This window comes from Numenius arquata, chromosome 1 (genome assembly GCF_964106895.1).
Source record: "Numenius arquata chromosome 1, bNumArq3.hap1.1, whole genome shotgun sequence".
Taxonomy (NCBI): domain Eukaryota; kingdom Metazoa; phylum Chordata; class Aves; order Charadriiformes; family Scolopacidae; genus Numenius; species Numenius arquata.
In genome coordinates, this window is record NC_133576.1 from 76,648,988 (window position 1) to 76,670,679 (window position 21,692).

The window sequence follows — 21,692 nt, forward strand, 5'->3', positions numbered from 1 at the left end:
GGGGAACGGGGGCGGACAGGACAGGCGGAGGCTCCGGTGAAGTTGCGGAGAGGATGAGGGGACAGCGCGGAGCCGGCGAGCGGGGGAAGTTGGATGCTTTTGCGGTAGGGCACGGACTTCGGGGAAGTCTGTCGCCGGCCGGCGGCCCCAGAGCGGAGCAGCCCCGAGGGCTTCCCTAGGAGGGACGGGCTGAGGGGGGAACCATGCGGCGCTGCCGCCACCCCACTCTGGGGGGGCAGGGCCGTGCCCGGCCCGGCGCCGGACGCTGAGGAGAAGCCCGCCCGCCTCCCTCCTCAGCGGGCAGCCGCATCCATCACACCCCCCCTTCCCCCCGCGGCGGCTGACACCCGCCCCAACCAATCACCTCTTCCCTGGCGTCCCGCCCCGCAGCTGCCTCGGCCAATCCTCACCGGCGCCGCCGTGACAACGCTGCCCGGGATACCGGCCGCGGCACAAGGGGCGGTAACGTGCGCGGGGGGGAGGGGGCGGGGCGAGAGGCGCGCATGCGCACTCCCCGCGGCGCGGGGAGAAAATGGAGGCGGCCTGAAGCCGGCTGGGATTCGACTACATTTCCCAGCGGCCCCCGGGGGCATCGGCGCATGCGTGCTGGCTGGCCTCCCGCCATGAGGGAAGGGTTGCTGAGGGGCGGCCTAGCGCAGGGGAGTCCGGGCGCCTCCGGTGAGGAGGAGAGGGAGAGGTGGAGGGAGAGGGGTGCTAGGTATATCCCCATGCCGCTCGCGTTCTCTCTAACAGGGCCTCCTGGGGTCTGTGAGGAAGGACCAGGACCCCTCCCCTTCACCGCGGTGCCGAGGAGGTGGGGCAGGCCCAGGAAGGCCCTCCCCTCCTAGTGTTGGCCGGCCCTGGGCCCTGCCCTCCCGGTTAGGCGGCGGGGCTCCGGTCTGGGGCGGGCGCTGAGGGGAGGCAGCGGCGGCAGCCTATCGCCGGCCCGTCCCGCCCGCGGAGGGCGGGCTGCGGCTCGTCCCGGCGGGGGGAAGCGGCGGCCCCAGGAATTGTATTTCGCCCCTCGTTAGGGAGGTGCCGTCGCCTGTGCCCGGCGTTCACTCCCGAGAAGTCCCCGGCTACAGCGAAGCAAAACCACGCGGGCTTTCTGCCTCTCGCATTTTATTTTTCTTTTTTTAAACGTCACTGGCAATCCCCCAATTTAGGGGAGACTGACTCATCATTTCTAAACGCTCAGACTTGCTGGTACGGTTGTTGTTTATTGAGGCGCTAACGTTCTGCTGCTTCTTGTAGGGAAGAGGGGGAGCGACAGCCTGACTAAGGACCTCAGCATCTCAACCCCGTCCAAGTGTTTCTGCTGCTGTCATCAACTTGTTGTCTGAACACCCAGAGTGGGGTTTTCAGGGGAGCGCAGGCAGCTCCTCCAGTGGGAGCCAGGCACTGAAATACTTGAGTGGAGACGGTACTGTAAACTAAGCCCATTTTGAACTGACCCTGCCCTGCTCCTTCAGGCAGATTTCAGAGGGCAGTTGCTTGTTTTCTGAAGATACCTGTAAGTTCTCTTTTCTTCCTTTCATTTTCTCTTTCCACGAGTTGCTGTACCTGCTGATGTAAACCTTGAAAACCAGCAATCTTGTTTATGTCAATTATGTCGAGTACTACAAGGTACTAGGCAGTGCTCCAAGGCAATGTTTCTGGACCTAATGTGCTCTGGTTTATGGTTGCATCGAGGGGGAGTTGTGTAATGGCAGCACTAACCTGGGAACACCTATTCTAAATTGTTGGCACCACCTTGGTAGTTACAGCCTGTTTCACCCTTGCCTTGAAGAAGCTGAGCTGCTGTCAGCAAATAGAGGTAGTTAGCAGTCCCCTGGCTAGTGTAAGAACCCAAGCCAATAATTATGACTCAGTAGAGGCAAGACATCTGAAAAGAATTCAAATGAGTCCCCAAAAGAGTCATTCTTGCAAAAAAGTTAACCACCATTCTAGACACACAGTAGTAATTACACATACAGAGAAGAAATCAGTTTGTAAAAGTATTTGCTAATTTACTAAACGAACTTCTGTCCCTTTTCCCTATAGGCAAAAAAAAAAAAAAATTAGGAAGATACAACTTTCAAGTGTAGTTGTGGCCTGCTAAGCTTCAGTAATTTCCTCAAAAGTATTGACAGGCTTGGATGCACTGAGGATAAAGAGCTTGGTATCATCTGCTTTTTAAAAGTGGCATCTACTAGATCTTCCTCTGTTAGCCTCTCATATGTTGCCAGAAAAGTGACAGAAGAAAAACCATCATATGGCTGAACAAGTCCTACGGAAAGGATAGGACTGAACTCACTCAAGGGTGCATTTGGTATATGCTTTGAAGGTCCCCTTTCACAGTTCCTGAAGATGATTCTCAGTGTCTTGTGTAGTGCAGTAATCAAATACAGCTGTACCCAGAAATACCTATTCTCTGTACCCCTCTCTAGGCTCAGCAGCTTGTTAGCCATCTTTTTAGGAAGCCAGGGGGGAAAATCAGATATATGTGTACATCTCCAGGTTGGAAAGTTTTGGAAGATGTGGAGCCAGCACCCATCGCTCATCTCTGCTTCTTATCCTCCTCTGCTTGCTTTTTACTTTGGCCTCTTGCCTCTGAATGGCAGTAGGTGAGAGATGGGGGATTTTGTATAGAGTTTCAGTTGTTCTTTTGTTTTAAGGGCCTGTTTCTTACTCTGGTGGAGCCCTCACAAGTAGAAGTATAGGGAATGATTGTCATGTGTCTGAGAAGGAAGAGACTTGTGGGCTTCATTTTCTTCCTATTTCCCATATTTCACGGGAGCATGAAGTATCTAATTCTCCTGCTTCCAAGCCCCTTTGTTCTGATTACAAGAAATCTTTCCTGTTGAGAAACCCAAATCTCTGGGTTTTTCAAAAGTTTCTTGAGGCTGTTACCTTACTAAAGATCTAAACTCACAGCAGTGGGAATCAAAAGAACCTATAACCAGATCAACAACTCGCACAGCTACTGTGTAACATATATATTATGTATATATATATAAAATATATACTTCATATAACATATGAATATTCTAGTATCTGTAGTTATTTCAGTCATTATGGTTATTCCAGCTCATCAGCATAAAGTTTAGAGTTCTTAATATGAGGAACGTAAAATCGCAAACCTCCAAACATGTTCCACAGATGCAGATACTGAATACATAAGAATAGCTGTACGAGGGATTCTGGCTGCCTCCTTTCTCTTTCTCTGCCTTAGCTGAATATTGCTATATGAAATACTATGTAATTACTACAGCTGTGTCTCTGTTTATTAGAAAAGGTAGTGTCTCCTGATCTTTAGTCATTGCATTTTATAGGTACAGAAGAATCAGATGAGTTATTCCTTCTAATGAATTGCTGTTTCTGCACCATTTAATAGCCTAATCCCTCTCTTCTACAGTTACATATGGGTTGGTTGGGTTTTTTTTCTTGTCTGCTTATTTTTTATGAGGCTAAATTCTTACTTACCTGGGTGATGATAATAGGACTTTATAAGTCTGTTCATTTTGCTTATGGTGGAAAGTTTTGAAATGAAACTGCAAAAGGTTAACATGCATGATGAGCAGAGCTGAGGTTTGCAAGTATGAAGACTAGCAGAGAAGTCTTAGTTCACGCTTTCATGCAACATGCATTGTCTGTGCAGTGGGCAGCATACACCATTTACAGATATTTGGGGCAGAAATACCTGTTCAAGTCAGCAAGTTATGTGGGATTAATGGATTCTAAAATCTGGGAAACAAATCTAGCTGAGTTGGTCCCTTTTCTGCTTCCCAGTAAAGGCTCAGGAACTTCCCAAACGCTTTCCTAGCATAGGCCTGCCATTCTAAACTACTTCCTTTTGGGTTTTTTTGTTTTGGGTTTTTCTTTTTTTTGGTCAAGTCCTGCTTAGGAAAACAGGTAATTCACTGGATACAGCTCCTCATCTCTTCCTCTGCTTGCCTGGAGACTCTTGCACTCGCTGCCTCTTTGCACATCTGTTTTCTGGCTGCTGCCATCTCTTTCTTGCACCTGCTGCACCTAGTGAGCTGAAAGAGCCCTGGCATTAACGGTGAGCGAAAAAATCTGAGTGGAATTGTGCATTGCAGTACAGGGCCAAGGCAGAAGTGAATCCAAGTTGTGCTGACGGAGAGTCAGCACAGATCGGGCGGAGCTTATTCCACAGGCTCCACATTCCTGCAGCGGGTTAAAGAGAGATGCACCTCAACAGTTAGAAACCACCACCAAAGACACCAGTCTGACCCCTGGCTGAATTCATACCAACCTTCAGCTTGTTTCTGTGAACTGTGGCGTAAGACCCAAATACTTCTGATGAAAATCAGGCAGCATTTGTTAGAACAGTTGAGAGGCAGGTTGTCTGAACAATAGTAGATGATGTTAAAAACTCAGGGTCCAGCCTACTGGGCTTTTGGTAAGGGCAGGAAAGTTTATTTTGTTCTTTTATGTCCACCAGTGAAATTTCTTCTGCTGGTTTACTTCATTTCCCCAGAATCACTCTTTTAGAATAGGTATCTCAAGATGATTTCTCTTTTATAAAACATACTCTTTACTTTGTGAGTATTTGTGGGAATGCTACTCAACATTTACAGCATTTCTGAGTCAAACATTTCTAATAAGCTTGAGACAATTTTTATTCTCCTTTTAAAAATGAAATGAGGTTCTTGGACAAACTGATAAGCACCTAGGTTTTGCAGAAATAAAAGGACTGCAAAAGGTAAGTGAAAACGTGTCTGTTATTACTGACTACTACAGAGCACCAAGAGAAATTCACTGCAGTGGATTTAGCTCATCTTTGCTTTTGGTTCGTAGTTTGTTTTTACAACCTTCCCCCCCCTTATTTTCTCAGGGTCAGCTTCCTTGCCAGGTTCCTGAACTAGAATCTGACAAGAAGGGCCACAGATACTGGAAACATGCTCTTGATAGCACAACAAATGCAGCCTTTCTCTGCCAACAATTCTAAGATGGTGTGGTTTAATTTTTTAGAAGAAAAATGCAGCACCTTTAGCAATAGAGAGAAAACTAAAACCTTACAAAGCATTTACCTCCTAATAAAAATACAAAGGAAAACCACATTTTTAGCTTAGTTTTTGTTTATTTACTTATGATACAAAACATGCTCTGAGATCTGCCCTCTGATCTCACCTCTGGGGACAAATCTTGTAGGTATTCCTGGGACTGGAAACTGGAAAATACATGAGGAGCCAGGTGAGCCAGAACCCCCAAAGATCCTCCCTGCCCACCCCAGAAGTTTTGCAGAGCTGCTGGTGGAGGGCACACACAGAACTCTGCTTCAGCCAGATCTTCCCTTTCGATCAAGTCCGGAGGGAAAACATTGCTTTCTTGCACATGCAGATGAAGGGGACAGAAAAATATATAAACCTGTTCTAAGGCGTTCGGGAGTCACTTCTTTACCTTAGAGTTTAACTTTTTATTTAAAAAAAAAAAGGAAGTTTTAGCCTTAATGGCTCCTAGGAAGAACGTGTGAAGATGACCTAACAATATTAAATACACGGGTGTGCCCTTGAAACAGCAGTTTACCTGGAGCTCAGATGGACACACCTCAGTGGGATTTTGACTGAGAGATGTACCACTCTGCAGACCGCATCTCCTACCAGCTATTCGGCAGAAGACACAGAAGTAGCAGGAGTACAGCAGGCCCAGGCCTGGCATCCATCAGCTGTACCACGGCTCCAGCTGCTGCCAACCTCTAAAGGCGTCTTCTACTCCAGGTGGAAGCAAAGATGAATCTCCTGATGGAGGCAGGAAATCCTTTGCTGCTATTCTGCCTCTCTGGTAGACGAGTATCGTCTCATTCAACGTGTCCCGGGCCAGGAATAAGGGTATTGGGAAGAGAGGTAGTTACAGGTGGTATAACTAGAGGTGTGCTTACAGCCATAGACTGATTGTTCTGAGAATGTTGGTATTTTTAAAATATGTAATTTATGGTCCTAATCCATCAGGATTAGTATTGCTTTTCATTTGAAATCATATTCTTTTGGTACTTCAGCGCTTGTAGAATACTTCCCACCATTCCATTGACTTTATTCTACTGCATTAAAACAAACCTCAAGCATGAATGATGTTAACTGTTTATTCCAGGCCTCAGAATAACTGTTTATTTCCTGCCCTCAGAAAAGAATGTTTTATAGCAGGACATAGAGGTTTCTGGACTTTCTTCAGCCTTCCAATATCTGAAGGGAGCCTACAGGAGAGCCGGAGAGGGACTCTTTGTCAGGAAGTGTAGTGACAGGACAAGGGGTAATGGTTTTAAATTGGAAGAGGGGAGATTTAGACCAGATATCAGGAAGAAATTCTTTACTGTGAGGGTGGTGAAGCACTGGAACAGGTTGCCCAGGGAAGTGGATGCCCCATCCCTGGAAGTGTTTAAGGCCAGGCTGGATGGGGTTTTGAGCAACCTGGTCTAGTGGAGGTGTCCCTGCCCATGGCAGGGGGGTTGGAACTTGATGATCTTTAAGGTCCCTTCCAACTCTAACCATTCTATGATTCTATGAAATGCTAAAAGCCAGTCTGGACAGCAGAGACTATCAGCACAGCCTTGTGAAACCACCAGGGAAAGGAAAAGCTCCTGCATTCCTCTGATCTGTTGGCAGCCTCTTCCAGGAGAGCTAAACCTGGAATTAAGGCTAACAAACATCCATTGTTACTTAGTATTGATTTGGACTCTGTCAAAAGTGCTTGGCACCATACAGAACAAAGAAGACAACAGAGTTAATGACAGCTCTTAACAGGATGTGTGTTGAACAGCAAGGACATCAAAACCGGCTCACTATGGAAACTGAAATAATTGGCTTGAGAAGTTTCCTGAGAAACATATAAAGCAAACATTTACAAAGGTTGTTGGATGGTATCTTCAGTTTCATCGTAGCTAGTCTCAAATTAGCATGCCGGTAAAATAGGTTGCTGATTTGATCGACAAGTTGACACTGTTAAGTGAAAAATATTGTGGAAAGTGCATATTAAGAAAAAAAATAAAGGAAACATTTGCCACTGGTAGGGCTTTATACCTGATGCTCCCTAAAATAAAGCAAGATGTAGACTGCGATCTGTTATTATGTAAAAGCAATGATTTTAAACGATCACATTACATATGAGGAAAAAAAAAATAAAAATCTATCAAACCTGTCCCTGGCAGCGAGAAGAGGAAACGACACAAGGCTTCTGAGAGGCAGCTCACCGCAGGCAGACCTGTCCCCTGCAGCGCCCAGGCGAGAGAGGCTGCGATCACTCAGTATCACCTTCCTCCCAGAGGCCAACAGGATGCTTTAGAAGGCAAGGAACGCAGTGGTTGGGGAGACCTGAGAAGGCTTCACTCTGAACAGGCTGGTACGGAGAAAGACAGCCAGGAATGGGGCAGGCAGCAGGCGCTGGAACCGATGGATCGCTCCCTTTTCTCATACAGGAGCAAGAGTGGTCACAAGAGGAGCTACTCAAGTTCAAGCTGTGCCAAGAGGATGCTTCCGAAAAACATCAGTGGGCCTACGGCAGTCCTTGCTAAAGGCTGGGGTTGATGTGAGTTCACAGAGGCTGAGGAAATGAATGGTAGAGGAATCTACCGACAGACGGTAAAAAAAAACAAAACAGGAGGGGAACAACCCCAAAGCATTCAGCTGAGGAAGTCAGCTGGTTGGAAGCTGGGAGAGAAGTAGGGAAAATATTATACATGAACCTGGGGAGTTCTCACTTGTTTCCTTGGTACTGGCTCAGAGTTACTTCTGGAAACAAGATGCCAGTTAAAAAAGACTTTTGGCAGCCTGACGCCTGTTCCATTGTACTGTTACTCGCTCTAGCTAAGGTAGCTCATGGTTTCCAAGCTGGGTCAAGGCGCTGCAGCTCCGTTTCCTTGGTATGCTCTGAAAGAAAGAAAAGAAATAATCCACAGTGAGGATGAGAGAAGCATCCCCAGAAAACACGCGTCCTGACGCTGGATAGGAAGCGGAGCTTGACAAGCAGCCGGCTAACGCACAAGGTAGCACACCGAGCAGCTGTTCACGTCATTTTTGGAAACACCCGAGTCGGGGAGGACTTTACACATGGAAACAGGGGTGCAGAAGTGGGGTTTTTTTGAGACTCTGATTTATCAGATCCAGCCCGGGAACACCACGCCAGGTTTCCCTTCTGGAGGCCGACAGGCTGCCTGCCCTTCCCGGACCTGCCAGGCACCCCGGCGCGGGCCCACCCCGGCTCCACCGAACCCGCCGGGCACAGCAGAGATCATTTTGTTAAATTAGCACCCCTTTCCTGCAGACGCCCCCACTAAAAACCTCGCTAAGAAGGAACCCGGCGCCGATGCCGTTACCCTGAGGCACAAGGATGGATAACGCGCTATTTTGGCCCAATTCAAGCAGCACACCCCCACCCCCCCCACCCCGGGCTCCCCACCCCGCCGGACTCACCGCGGGGCCGCTCCCGGCCTGGCCCGGCCGCACAGCCCGGCGAGAGGCGGCCCTGCCCGCCGGCCCCTCCTCTTCCTGCCGCTCCGGCTGTACCTACCCCCCTCGCCGGTTGTTTCCCGGCGCAGACGGCGGCAGTCGCGGCGGGTTGTCCCCGCTCCCCTCACCGCCTCCCCGCCGAGAGGTGGAGCCGCCGGTTCCCCGCCCGCCCGTGGCCGGGTGCTGTAGCCGTAGCAGTGGCCATGCTGCGCGGAGCGGCGGCGGCGGCGGCCCGGCGATGGGGCCCGGTGCCCGGCGGGGGGAAGGCGGCGGGGGCGCGGGGGTGTCGGAGCGCGGCGGGGCGGCGGGAGTGGGTGCCGCCGGCCGGGCGGGACAGCGGGATCGTGGCTTACAACAGCCGGAGCCGGAGCAAGGAGCCGCTCGTACTGGCCACGGAAGGAGTCGCCACCTGGTAGCGGCGGGCGGGCGGGCGGGCTGCCCGGGGGGTACCGGGCCCGGGGACGTGGGGTAACGGGTGCGTTTTGCCTCCTCTCTCCGCAGGTACAGCTGCGGGCCGACGGTGTACGACCAGGCACACCTCGGGCACGCCTGGTGAGTCGCGGCTGTCCCCAGTCGGGGGGGGGGGGGTGGCGGAGTGGGGGGGGGCACGGCGCGAGTGGGAACTGTGGCAAGTGGGCAGCCCGTGTCCGGGTGACAGACCCCACGTCCGGGTGACAGACCCCGTGTCTGGGTGAAACCCTACATCTGGGTGACAGACCCCACGTGGGAGCAAGACCCCATGTCTAGTGACAGACCCCGCGACCAGGGAACAGACCCTGTGTCTGGGTGAAACCCTACATCTGGGTGACAGACCCCACATGGGAGCGAGACCCCGTGTCTAGTGACAGACCCCACGACCAGGGAACAGACCCTGCATCTGGGTGACAGAACACGTCCGGGTGACAGACCCCGTGTCTGGGTGAAACCCTACATCTGGGTGACAGACCCCACGTGGGAGCAAGACCCCATGTCTAGTGACAGACCCCACGACCAGGGAACAGACCCTGTGTCAGAGTGATAGACCCTGCATCTGGGTGACAGACCCCGTGTCTGGTGACAGACCTCGCCTCAGGAAGCACGGAAGAGGCTGTTATCATAGAATCATAGAATTGTCTAGGTAGGAAGGGACTTTCCAGATTATGGATTCCCACCATCAGCGAGCTGTTGGTGCAGCTCATCCAGAAAGACAGTTCTGGGGTGGAACGTGTCAGAAAGGTGTGCTTTTTTTTTTTTTCTTTTTTTTGGCTAGTCAGGGTGAGTTATTCCAAATCGTCTTGGCAGAACGTGACCTCCCGTGTGGAGGAGTTGGGGACCGGGAGCAGAGCCTCTTGTCCCCGTGAAATGGTAGTTCTGCCCCGAATGGAGTTGGGGCACTCTGTCAGCAGCCAGAAAAAGCCGTCCGGGGTTGATAGTTAAAAAGATGTTTTTAAGGTTAACAGTTAAAATGTCAGTTGTTAATTCTTGGAGAGCCCAGGTAGCTTAAAGGCCTTTTTTGCATAGTAACAGTTCAGTGGCTTTACTGTGTTTAAAAAAGGAAAAAAAACAACTCCGAAACAGCACAGCCCGTTAGGATAGTTGCAGTAATAAACCAACTTTGTTGAAAAAGAAGAGAGGTTGGACTAGATGATCTCCAGAGGTCCCTTCCATCCCTATATCACTGTGATTCTGTGAAAAAATACTTTAAATACAGCAGAGAAGGCTGCTGCCAGTTGTTTGGAAACGCAGCCGATGAGAGGACATGCAGGGTGCCTGCAGGTTCCTGCGGAGCTGGTGGGAGTTGCAGCAGCTCAGCTGCTCTTCAGCTCCTGTCCCCGAATTTTTGAAAGAGCAAGATGCATTGGGCTCCTTGGAAGAACCGGGGTTTCTCGGGTAATTGCCGTCTGTGTGCAGATCAGACGCCATACATTTGAGTAATTCCCTTTTAATGTAGGGTATCTCACAGCTTCTGGTCCCCTCTCAACTTCGTTCAGAAACTTGTGTTGAATTGTGCTCGGTGTTGGGCGATCGCAGTACTGCACAACTGCTCTTTCGACCTGTAAAAGGGAAGTTTTAAAATACCAATCATGTAAAAATACCGTTGGCAACCTCTCCTTAAATGCTGCTATACTGTTGTGTGTATGTGGCGGTGTCTTCCTCCTTGCTTTTGTCCAGTCTTAGTGGAAAACTAATATAGCTTTTTACTGGTGATCTAAAAATCAAGAAAACAGTATCTTGAATTATTTTGTTTGTACTTGGTACCTCCAGGGGAACTTTAAAAAAAAAAGTCACAGCAATTTGTGTATTTAAATCTATGGTTATTGTAATACAGGTTATGTTACAGTTTACCTTGAAATAATTAGAATTTAAAATCATCGCTTGAGAGCAGCTGTATAAAAAGATGCTAATATATTTCTCTTATCACTCAGAGGAGGTTCTCTATTAGCTTGTCTTCCCTGACGTGGTGTAACAGGGGAGGGAATTGCAGAAGCACTTGCCTCCTAAGGGGTACGGTGGATCTAGAGCAGTTTTTATAGAGGTGGAGAATTTCACCTTTTGGTCTTGCTGCTCTCTGTGGGTTCTGAATGTCTTTTTTTGCCAGTTGTTCTTGTTCTCCTGCCGTTGGGCTCTTTTCATTCAAGGAGGGTAGGAAGGCCTTGTTCGCTCTGCCTGTTTTCTTACCCATCTCTTCTTATCCTGTGTCTGAACTAACGATTTCAGGCTTTCCTGATGTGGAGGTTTGCTATAGGTCTGTGCCACCTGGCTTTGACCTCTTCACAGGCTGATTTGAGAAAGAACAGTTAGGGCTGAATATCGCCTTCGGAGTGGTGTATTGTGCAGATAAGTGACTGTGTAACGCTCTTTCTGCTGCCTCTTCAGCACCTTTACGTGTTGTTCCTGTAGGGCTGTTGTGCGGCTAGATGCCTGCTCTGAAGACCTCCCTCTCCCTCTTCTGACCAGTTAAGCCCTCCAGCGTGTGAGGAGGTGGCTGTTCCTCCCAGTGTCTGTGGTCTTGCACACATCAGTGTTGACATCCTGTTGCTCAGCTGGTTTGTTCAGGACGGTGGAACACTCTTGATTTTATATATATATATATATATGGGGTTTTTTTAATTGTGTATTTTTTCCCAGTAGGTCCAACTGTAGAGCTTTGGTAGGCATGGCTGAAGTGCATGCTGCCGCCGGGGGTCTACAGGCCTGGAGATGCACTGGGAAAGAGCATGAAGTCAAAACGGGGTGATGGCTGTTCCTACAGTGTGGCTCTTGTGAAATACCATCATTTTGTTGCACTCTTGCAACATGTTATCTTATCTTTAGAATTCCTTTTTCCCCTTCTTTTTACATTTGACTTGCGGCAGGTAATAATGCAGAAAGGAATAATGAAAATGAGCTTGAGATCCTTGACAAGAATTTGAAAATAATGGGATTATTATTTTTCTTCCCTCCTCCTGCCCCTCTGCAAGGATTTCTTATTTCCCTAAATAATCCAACTTTCTCTAGTATATTGTGGTTCCAGACTTCAAAACAGGTGCTCTGTATGCCTTGATACAATATCCAAAGCTTATTCTGTATAAAGAAAAAAAATCAGATGGCCAGATAGTGCCACCTTTTCCCTCAATTCTGAGGCTGGCCTCGATCGTGCTGGTGTGAGCATCAGCCTGGTAGGCATCCAGGTTCCTGGCTGAATGCTTGGAAGTATGAGGAAAACCAATCAAGAGAGGAGGTTTTATTCAGTCCGTTGTGCCTGCCCTACCATTCCCCTGATTTTGACTGTCTGGTTTTTTTTTTTTCTCTTTTCAGTCCTGAAGTGGTAAGGACCCTGCTTTCTGAGGTGTCGGGAGATCTGCTCTGGCTCTTGCAGTGTTTCTTCCATCAATTGGAAGATCAGAGGAGAGGGAACAGTGCAAAATTTGCATCTGCTCTGGGAACTAGAACTCCAGAGCAGTTAAATCTAATATCAGGCTTTTGATGCTGGCATTGTTCTTCTGAATGGGGTCCAAAGACCAATTTAATATTCTTATGGAATTGTGTCACCACATTAGATGAGCATTACTTCCCGTGAGCTGGTATTCATTAAAAACTGTCTCCCTGGCAGCATGTGCCATCTTTCAAAAAGCCTTTTTCAACATGGGCATAGCGCAAACAGCAACAGCAAATAGTATTTTTCTTCATCAAGATATTACACATCCGTAAACCTGAACCTTAACGCCACCCGGTCCCTGCAGCAAAGGGGAAGGATGCGAATCCATTTCCAGTATTTGCTTACACTTTTTTGCTCTGGCAGCCACGAGAGTTGCAGTTCATGCGATGCCGTGGGTGAAATGGGAACCTGTAGGTTTGTGAGTCTCCTTTTGGGCTCCCTTTTCTCCAAAGCCAGTGCAGGCTGAGGATTCTCATCACCTTGCAGGGCAGACCCAGAGCCTCTGGTCACCCGCTAATATCTCACCTAATCAGGTTTTACTCAGTCACAGCATGTTTTGAGAATTACGAGTGGAGAGTCTGTGAGCGGCAGAAGGGGCTGCCACAGACCTGTACAGCTTGTAGGTACATCAGTCTGTCAACATTCAACACTCTGTTTTGTGGCGAAGAGCTTGAATAATTTTGAAAATCTATTCTCGAGCGTAAGTAAAACAAAATAACCCCCAGAGCAGCTTTTCTTTGCTCTTGGAAAAGATCTGTGGTGATGTGTGAATAGAATAGTTTATCGGTGGCTCGTAGCTGTAGTTGTTACTCGACCCCAAGCAAAGTTCATTTGAACCTTGTTTTTCTCCCTGTTCTCCTGCCCCGTGGCTCTTGAAAACCTGTTAGAATATACGAAGCCCGAGGGATATATTTTGAGAATATCTAATCTGCGTGTCTGTTTGTAGTGTTTGCTTTGAGAGAGCCTCCTGGCTCACATGGAGCTTCCGACGCGCTTCAGTGCTTGAATAACGAGATGCAACAAAAGAAAACACTCAGAAAATTTGATGTAATGTGTCGCTAATGCCAGAAGAGGGTAGGCCAGTTCAAGGGAAATTTGCGTGACTTTTGTGCAGGTGGTAACTGGTTTTGGAAAAGCACTTTATACACTTAGGACCTTTTCATTTCAAGTGTTGGGGTATTTAGATTGTTCCTGCGGCAGTTAGTGCTACTGGTTATTTTTGTTAAAGTTTATTCTTACTACTTCCTGTTTAAAAGCTCTTGTTTTTTTCTTTTCCAGCTCCTATGTTAAGTTTGATATAATTCGAAGGATAATGACAAGGTTTTTTGGAATTGAAGTTATCATGGTGATGGGCATCACCGACATAGATGACAAGATAATAAAAAGAGCCAATGAGGTAGGTGTTTGCTGCAGTCTTTGACCCAAACTTTTGGTCTTTTCTACAGCTACTTACATAGGGAAATCATGTGGATTGGGTTTTTGTTTTTTTTTTTTTTTAGTTTTGTTTGGTTTAATTAGTAGATAATCAATGTTGAGATTTCTGGTGGCTGTTGTGGGGCTGGGAGTTGAGAGCTGCGTGGAGGCAGATGGGTGCAGAGCTGTGGGAGGGGGAAACCTACCCTCGTCCCCTGCCTGGGAGGCCAGTGGGGAACAGAAAGATGGGGTGAATCCTCAGCACAGCTGCAGAGTATCTTATCCCAAAAGCATCCAAAATGTGGCAGCCAGTAGGCTTCTGGCAGCGTTCCGGAGGAGCGTTGTGTGCCGTCGATAGTTTAAGGCGCTGTATATATCATTGCCACAGGGGAGGCTGGGGGTGGTTCACAAAAGGTGGATCATCAGTGCCTTGGGCCATGGAAAGCTTTATCAGTCTCGTCCAAGTTTATCGTGAACTTCATCTATGTGAAAGTTGACAACATGAGTTTATGGGTAAGTCTTGATAAGACTGGGGCCCGGTGGCTAGGTTAATATAAAAAAAATACAATAAATAGTAAAAAAACCCCAACACAACCAATCCTTTCACTGAATTCTTGGAGTTGGCGGCCTAATTAAAGATTTTATGGCTATAAGTGGTACTCAGTTGGATTTTAATCAGACTTTTTTTACCAGCTGAGCTTGGTGAATGATTATTCCAATTCTTTTTTTTTTTTTTTTTTTGGAAGCGTTTTTAAAGCATTCTATGATTTGAAGTTGGTTTTCTTCTTTTTAGCATTATATCATGTTTTCTTATATCTGTAAGTCATGTCTTCTGGATCATAAATGGATGTGTTGGATCAAATTGCAGTTGTGAGCTTTAAGCTAGTTTCTTGGAGCCAGAGAATTTGACAGCTGTCATTTTTATTTAATCTTGCAAGTAAACAGTTACTATTGCTGTTAAATATAGGACACTGCATTCAAAAGAATACTCGCATGGTGCTCTTATAGAAATACGTGTTTGTTCCCTTAGTCCATTTACTTGCATTTTTTTAAGGCAGTAGGCCATCTTAAAAAATAAATACTGCATTTTAAATCTGTATATATGCATTTCAAAAATTGACAGAATATTATGGAGATTATATGCTTGAAGGGTGGAAAATGACATGATGTTTTAAAAGAACTTGTGTTTATTTACTGCATTCTTTGGTTCTGTGAAGAAATCTTTTTGTGGCCTTTTTTTTTTGTGGCTTTTTGAAATGTGTGCTCTGCTCTCTGCATTTCATTTGGATGGCCAAGGCCTCTATCTCTATGGCTTGATTTTGTTGTTGGGACCTCTGTACCTAAAGCATTACAGCAGTAGGAGCAACATGTCTAAGTTGGATCTCCATCCTCTGGTGAGATTTGTATGTAGAAAACCTGGAAGTTGGGCATCTAGTCTATGATGAGTGTGCTGCATGCCCTCAGTGGTCCTTTGAGAGGGAGATCACAGAATCACAGAACAGTAGGGGTTGGAAGGGACCTTTGGAGATCATCTAGTCCAACCCCCCTGCCAGAGCAGGTTCACCTAGAGCGGGTTGGACAGGAACGCATCCAGGAGGGTTGAATATCTTGAGAAGGAGACTCCCCAACCTCTCTGGGCAGCCTGTTCCAGTGCTCTGTCACTCTCAAAATAAAGAAGTTTTTCCTCATGTTCAGACAGAATTTCCTGTGTTCCAACTTGTGCCTGTTGCCTCTTGCCCTGTTGCTGAGCACCACTGAGAAGAGTCTGGCCCCATCCTCTTGACACTCACCCTTTAGATATTGATAAGCATTGATAAGATTCCTCCTCAGTCTTCTCTTCTCCAGGCTAAACAGACCCAGGTCTCTCAACCTTTCCTCATAAGAGAGATGCTCCAGTTCCCTGATCATCTTTGTAGCCCTCCGCTGGACTCTTTCCGGTAGTTCCCTGTCCTTCTTGAAATGGGGAGCTCAGAACTCCAGATGTGGCCTCACCAGAGCAGAGTAGAGGGGGAGGATGACCCCTTTGTGTTTTGCACGTCCGTCTGGACTGGAGGAATTTCCCTATCTTCCTCCTATAAGCACCTTTGTCTTCCCATTAGTCGAAGAAACAGCTGAGCTATCTGGGGAGACGAGTCCCATGGCTGGGTCTGGAAGAGCACTCTCTCCGGTCTGTAGGCAGATGCATGCCTTTGTTTCTCAGTGCTGGGCACCTTCCTCATTTCATTGCTCAATGAACATCTTGTCTGTCTTCACTAGAACTCCTGCCTTGTTCAGGAGCTTGTCCAAATATTGGTTCCTACGTGCGCTCTGAAAATCAGACTTCTTAAAGATGCTCCAGTAATGAACTGGAAGTGATGAAACTGGATTTGTTCTGTTAATGATTCAGTTACCTGCAAGCTGGAGGAACTGATAATATATTGTCTCCTCCCCAGTAGGTTCTCCTCAGAGAAGATGTAAAAGCTCGCGTTTGAAATGCTTTGATACCATGCTTTTGCTTGCTAGGGCGGGTTTTGCTGTCCTGCACCTTTCAAGCCCTGGCCTCTTTTGAGTATTTGAGAACAAGTATCCTGTCATATGCAAGTTGTCCCTTTCCTTTCGGGTTGCGCTTTCTTGTTTCTTCTGCAAGGATTGCTGTTCCTCTCCATCGCCCCATCGTGAATGAGAAACGTGGAGAAGGTGCTTGAGACGTGCCACACTTGGCAAAGTGTGGGACCGACTCTCAGCTTATTTCCCCTGATTGTCCTGAGATCCATGAGTAACCACGATCAGCCCAAATAGCTTATTTTTCTTAATCACTGAAAATTAATATCCTGTCTCATCCTGCACATCTCTGATCTGTCTTTCTGACATGTAGGTGGTATCGGTGTCCCCTGCCAATAAGTTGAATGAATTTTATGTCCCGTGTACTGTAGTATATCTTGTCGTTAGAAATGGAAGGCCCTCTCAAGAGGGAAATAATGAGGGAGGGAAGGAGTTTGTTATTTTAATCTTTTTGGTTGCTTTCTCTTAAAAGTAGTATTTCATCTATGCTTCTGAATTGCCAAAATATTAATACATATCTATTAAGTTATTTATAACTTACATCTCCTCCCCATGAATGTTAGATTAATAAGCCTTTCTCGCTCTTTACCTTGGGGGCTCTGTAAGTTTTCCAATTAGCTATTAACTGTCTGATAAAAGATTGCAATATTTTATATTATTACTTTGATTTATGATTTACTAATCTGCTTCTCTCTTTTTCAGATGAATATATCGCCAGTAGCTCTTGCCCGTATTTATGAAGAAGACTTTAAACAAGATATGGCTGCCTTAAAGGTACAGATACTCGAGCTTCTAAATTTAGAAGTATTTGAAAGCAATTATTTTGTTAAAGGATCTGATTTTAACAGTTTGGTGTGAAAAAATAAATTGATTGCTTATGTGATGAAGTGTTGCTTGGAAATGGAGTACTGATTTACTTTTTCGTTCTTCTGGGAAGATGCTGCATGCCTTTTGAGTAAGGAAATGGGGGGAGAAGCAAGCCCTAGGTTTGGAATAAACAAGTTAAATTTCTTTAGGAACGCATTTTTTCTACCCCATGCAACAGAGCCTTGGTTCCCAGATAATACATCAAATATTCTTTCATTGACTTCAGATGACTTTGCTTCTTGTCAAATATGCAGAATACTTGTCAAAAGTGGGGAGTAAGCAACTGGGAAGAATTAGTGGATTTTTTTTTTTTTTTGCCACCCTTGAGGTTTTTTTGTGTGTATTATCTTAAATGCTGCTTATGACCTTTTTATGATACTCGCAACATTTTTTTGGAAAGGTGAAATTGAAGATAATGTTCTTGAAAGTTTGTTTCTTAGATTGAAGATGCTTGTCAGCAGTGTGTTTCATACAGGCTAATGAGGTGTTACTCTTTCTTTGTTTAAGGTTCTTCCTCCTACAGTATACATGAGAGTGACCGACAATATTCCTCAGATCATTTCCTTTATTAAAACAATAATTGATAGTGGACAAGCTTATGCAACCTCACAAGGTAAGACTTAAAGCAAGGCAATGCCTCGTTCAGCGTGTGCACAGGAAATCAGTGCTTAGTAATCCTGTTTTGAGATCAGATGAGATACCCTGTGCCAGGCTTTCCTTCTGTTGATTAACAGACAGGGTGTGAGCAACTCATTTGCGATGACATGAGTGGGCAGAACAACTATTACTCAATGTCGAAGTTAAATGTAGCTCATTACTTAATATAATTGCTTATTGTAATGAACTGTTATCTACGCTTCTGTGGGGAAGTTCTGGCCTGGCTGCTACAGGAGAGTTGGGGAAACCTCACAGCTCTAAACAGGAGATGCTGTAAGAGATGTGCCTGCAAAGCACAATCTGTGAATCTTTTTTTAGCAGAGCTGGTGGTTGTAGAAGCACTCGAGTGCATTATAAGTGGAGTAGCAGTAGGCCATGTTTCAGAGAGGGGGTTGCTGATTGTGCATGGGCAGGGAAGAACCTGGGGAGATCTCCAGAATACAAATTTATCCTATGTTGAGAATAAGCACATGGTTACTGAAAAGTCAGTAAATGTGGAAATGTGTGCTACTGCTTCTGCAGCATTTCTGAATTTATAGATCAGAATTTCAAATGAGAGTTGAAGGGTGTTTTGTTTTGTGTTCAGGGAAATGTTCCCCCTTCATCTTGAATGTATCCCATCTTTGCTATAAAACTAAACATTATTTTTTTTTTTCAATTAGGCAATGTTTATTTTGATGTTAAGTCTTGGGGAAAAAGATATGGAGTATTAACCACTATTTATCCTGATACCCAAGATGAAGCAGGTATGTTCACGGCACCAACTTGTTTGTGTTAATACATTGTCTGAGCTCTTGATGTGCATAAACCTTCATTCAACAGTCTGAAACAGTTTTCTAATCTGTTGTGTATAACCAGCTTTTTAATTAGTGAAGAGTTCTTTTATTTTTTTTTTTTTTTAATTATTTATTGAGGCGCTAACTGTTTCCAGTGCAAGAGGAAATTTGGTGGTCTTTTTTCTTATTTGGTTCCCTTTATACCTTTGCTCTGGTACCCTAGAACAATGAAGATTCTTAATTGTATTTAAATACTTGGGAGTGGTACGTACAAAGTTCACAGTGAGGTAGTGGTCTTGGACATTGCACTAGACTGCAGTGAGATAGTCAAGGATAAATGCAGGGAAATGTAATCTACTGTATTTTTGTTTGGGCAGTTGCACCCTTCTGATGCCTGCTAACCAGAGGAATTTGCTTCTTTCATTGCTTACCACTGGACTGTTGCTTAGCAGCCTATTTGTGTGAGGGTGAGCAATCTCTTGGTAGGCTGTGCTAGAGCATGCCGTTACCCTTGGCTGGGAGGTTTTGCTGCAGTTGTCCAGCTGCTGAGCAGGATCAGTAAGTCGGGTCTCATCAGGTCTCTGTGTTGGACAATTTGATGCAGGTCTCCTGCATCCTTCGCACACTGAAGTTCAGTGATTCTTCATTGAAAAAAAATCTGTCTGCAATTACTGAAAGCGCCTGGTAGGCTGATGCTCAGGTGAATTGCAGCCAGAAAGAAACTTCTCACTGCTCCACTCTGCAGTTATTTCAGCATTACAGCTCGCAGAGGAAATGCGTTTTGTCAACAGTTATTTAGAGGCAGTTACTGACTGCAAAGGCAGCCAACAGCCTCCTGGGCTGCACTGGGAAGAGCGTTGTCAGCAGGTCAAGGGAGGTGATCCTTCTTCTCTGCTCAGCACTGGTGAGACACCCCTGGAGTTCTGGGTCCGGTACTGGGCTCCCCAGTACAAGAGAGACATGGGCATACTGGAGAGAGCCCAGCAAAGGGCCACAAATACGATGAAGGTACTGGAGCATTTTTCATATGAGGAAAGGCTGAGAGAGCTGGGACTGCTCAGCCTGGAAAAGGGAAGGCATGGGGCATCTTACCCCTGTGTACAAATGCCTGATGGGGAAGTTAAAGAAGATGGAGCCAGGCTCTTCTCAGTGGTGCTTAGTGACAAGACAAGAGGCAACGGGCACAACCTGAAACACAGGAAATTCCATTTAAAGCTAAGAAACCCCCTTTTTTAACTCTGAGGATGGTTAACACAAGAACATGTTGCCCAGAGAGGCTGTGAAGTCTCCATCGTTGGAGATGGTCAAAACCCCATGGAACAGTGTCCTGGGTGGCCTGCTGTAGCTGACCCTGCTCTGAGCAAGGGGTTGGAGTAGATGATCTCAAGGTGCCTTCCAGCCTCAGCCTGATTACATGTTTTATCCTATTTCTCCTCCTGTCACCTACAGCTAAATTTACTGTTATTTCTAAAGATTTTGACTCTTTAGTTCATAACTGAGAAGACGAAGAATGCTTTTTTTTTTTTTTTTCCGTAGCAGTATACTCAAAAAAAAAGGCAAGAGAGGCATAAGAGAGGGATGGAGTCAACAGATACTGGTCAACCAGAGCTTGGCAAAAGTAGTAAAAGAGCCAAGGTGGAGATTCAGTGGATAAAACTAGGGTTATATTTCTCCCCCTTTATTTCTTATCAATTTTGAATGATGAGGCAGGTGTAATGGATTTTTGTAATGTTCTTCTCTTAATATTGCATGACATGCTGAATAAAAACTGACTCTGTATATCAATAAAGTACAAGCGGAATGGCTTAAGAAAAATTACCATCTAATAGACGTCAAAAAAATAGCTGTGAATCATCATTAAAATGATACCGGAGTTGATACCGGAGTGCTCCAGACCCAGTGATACACCATGGTTTTGTTAGTGCTCTGGAATAATAGAGGAAAGAAGTAAATCTGGCATCAACTGCTGATAAAACAGATGAGCGGTGTTAAAGAGGGGAACTTAAAACAGTTTGAGTTGCTTGCCAAGCTGGATCCCTTCAAGCCAAATAGGTATATCGTTCTGCATCAGTCAAATGTGAGGTCATGTATTTGTCAGCAAAACCCCACAGAGTCCAGAATGCTGTTCTGTAGCTCCTGCCAGGGAGCGGTGTGTATCTGACCGGGGGTTAGGAGCCAGCAGAGACAAACCTTCTTCTCTGTTGTACTGTGGCAAAAAGGACGACATCCTTGGCTGTGTTGTGAAGGAAGCAACAAATCTAGCTTCTCTGTGGAGAAGCCATTGGTGAAAATGATACTGAAAGGCTGCTACTGTCCAAGAATAGTTTTGATTCTCATCTCTGTGCAGCTCTTGGCTTTATAGATTCTGAACCAGAAACTACTTGTGTCCCAGAGAAAAAAATAATGTTTTTTAAATGTTATTTGTGGATTTTGGTTTGGGTTGGTTTTGTTACCTTTTCTGTTGCGCTGCAATCTGTTTGTCCTGGGAAACTGTCTGATAAATAACTACATGAATGATGTAAAACCAGAGAAGGCCAAAAGGACTAAAAGGGTAGCATGTACTAAAGAATATCAAATCCATCTTTTTAGCCTACAGAAATCTAATTCAACATGTTATTTTTTTCAAATGCTTGATTAAGAAACTGGAAGCCCTGTATAAGGGGAAAGGGAGGAAAGCCGCAGTAAAATAAGTTGAGTGAAAGAGATTAAAATCCGAGTAGTTCACTAAATGCACATTTCCACTGGCTTTCATTTGCTGATTTTTTTTGAGATGTATCCCATTTTAAAAAATCACTTATTCTTCGCAGTTGATACTGATAAACGACACAGTAAAGATTTTGCCCTGTGGAAGGCTGCCAAACCTCAAGAGCTATCTTGGACTTCTCCATGGGGAAAAGGAAGACCTGGATGGCACATTGAGTGCTCCACAATATCAAGGTCAGATTTCTTGGATTTTAAATCTAGTGCTGGTTTTTGTTTTCAATCACAGTACAATGGTATCAGCAGTATTGAAAGTGGTGTTTTGGATAAGTAGAAAGCACCAGTTTTAATGTGAATACTTTGTGCAATTTGTGATGTCACATGTGGCCCAAATGA

The 21,692-nt window shown here is 45.8% G+C and overlaps 1 protein-coding gene across 1 annotated transcript in view; it reads left to right on the forward strand.

Annotated features, from left to right (window-relative positions):
• The first annotated feature begins 8,647 nt into the window (after window positions 1–8,647).
• CARS2 (cysteinyl-tRNA synthetase 2, mitochondrial) overlaps window positions 8,648–21,692 on the forward strand; it is a 40,854-nt gene continuing 27,809 nt past the window's right edge. The window contains exons 1-7 of the mRNA XM_074153890.1: window positions 8,648–8,856; window positions 8,946–8,996; window positions 13,621–13,738; window positions 16,999–17,070; window positions 17,671–17,776; window positions 18,483–18,566; window positions 21,404–21,533. Of these exons, the coding sequence (XP_074009991.1) occupies window positions 8,648–8,856; window positions 8,946–8,996; window positions 13,621–13,738; window positions 16,999–17,070; window positions 17,671–17,776; window positions 18,483–18,566; window positions 21,404–21,533 (770 nt within the window). The remainder of the gene's footprint in view (window positions 8,857–8,945; window positions 8,997–13,620; window positions 13,739–16,998; window positions 17,071–17,670; window positions 17,777–18,482; window positions 18,567–21,403; window positions 21,534–21,692) is intronic.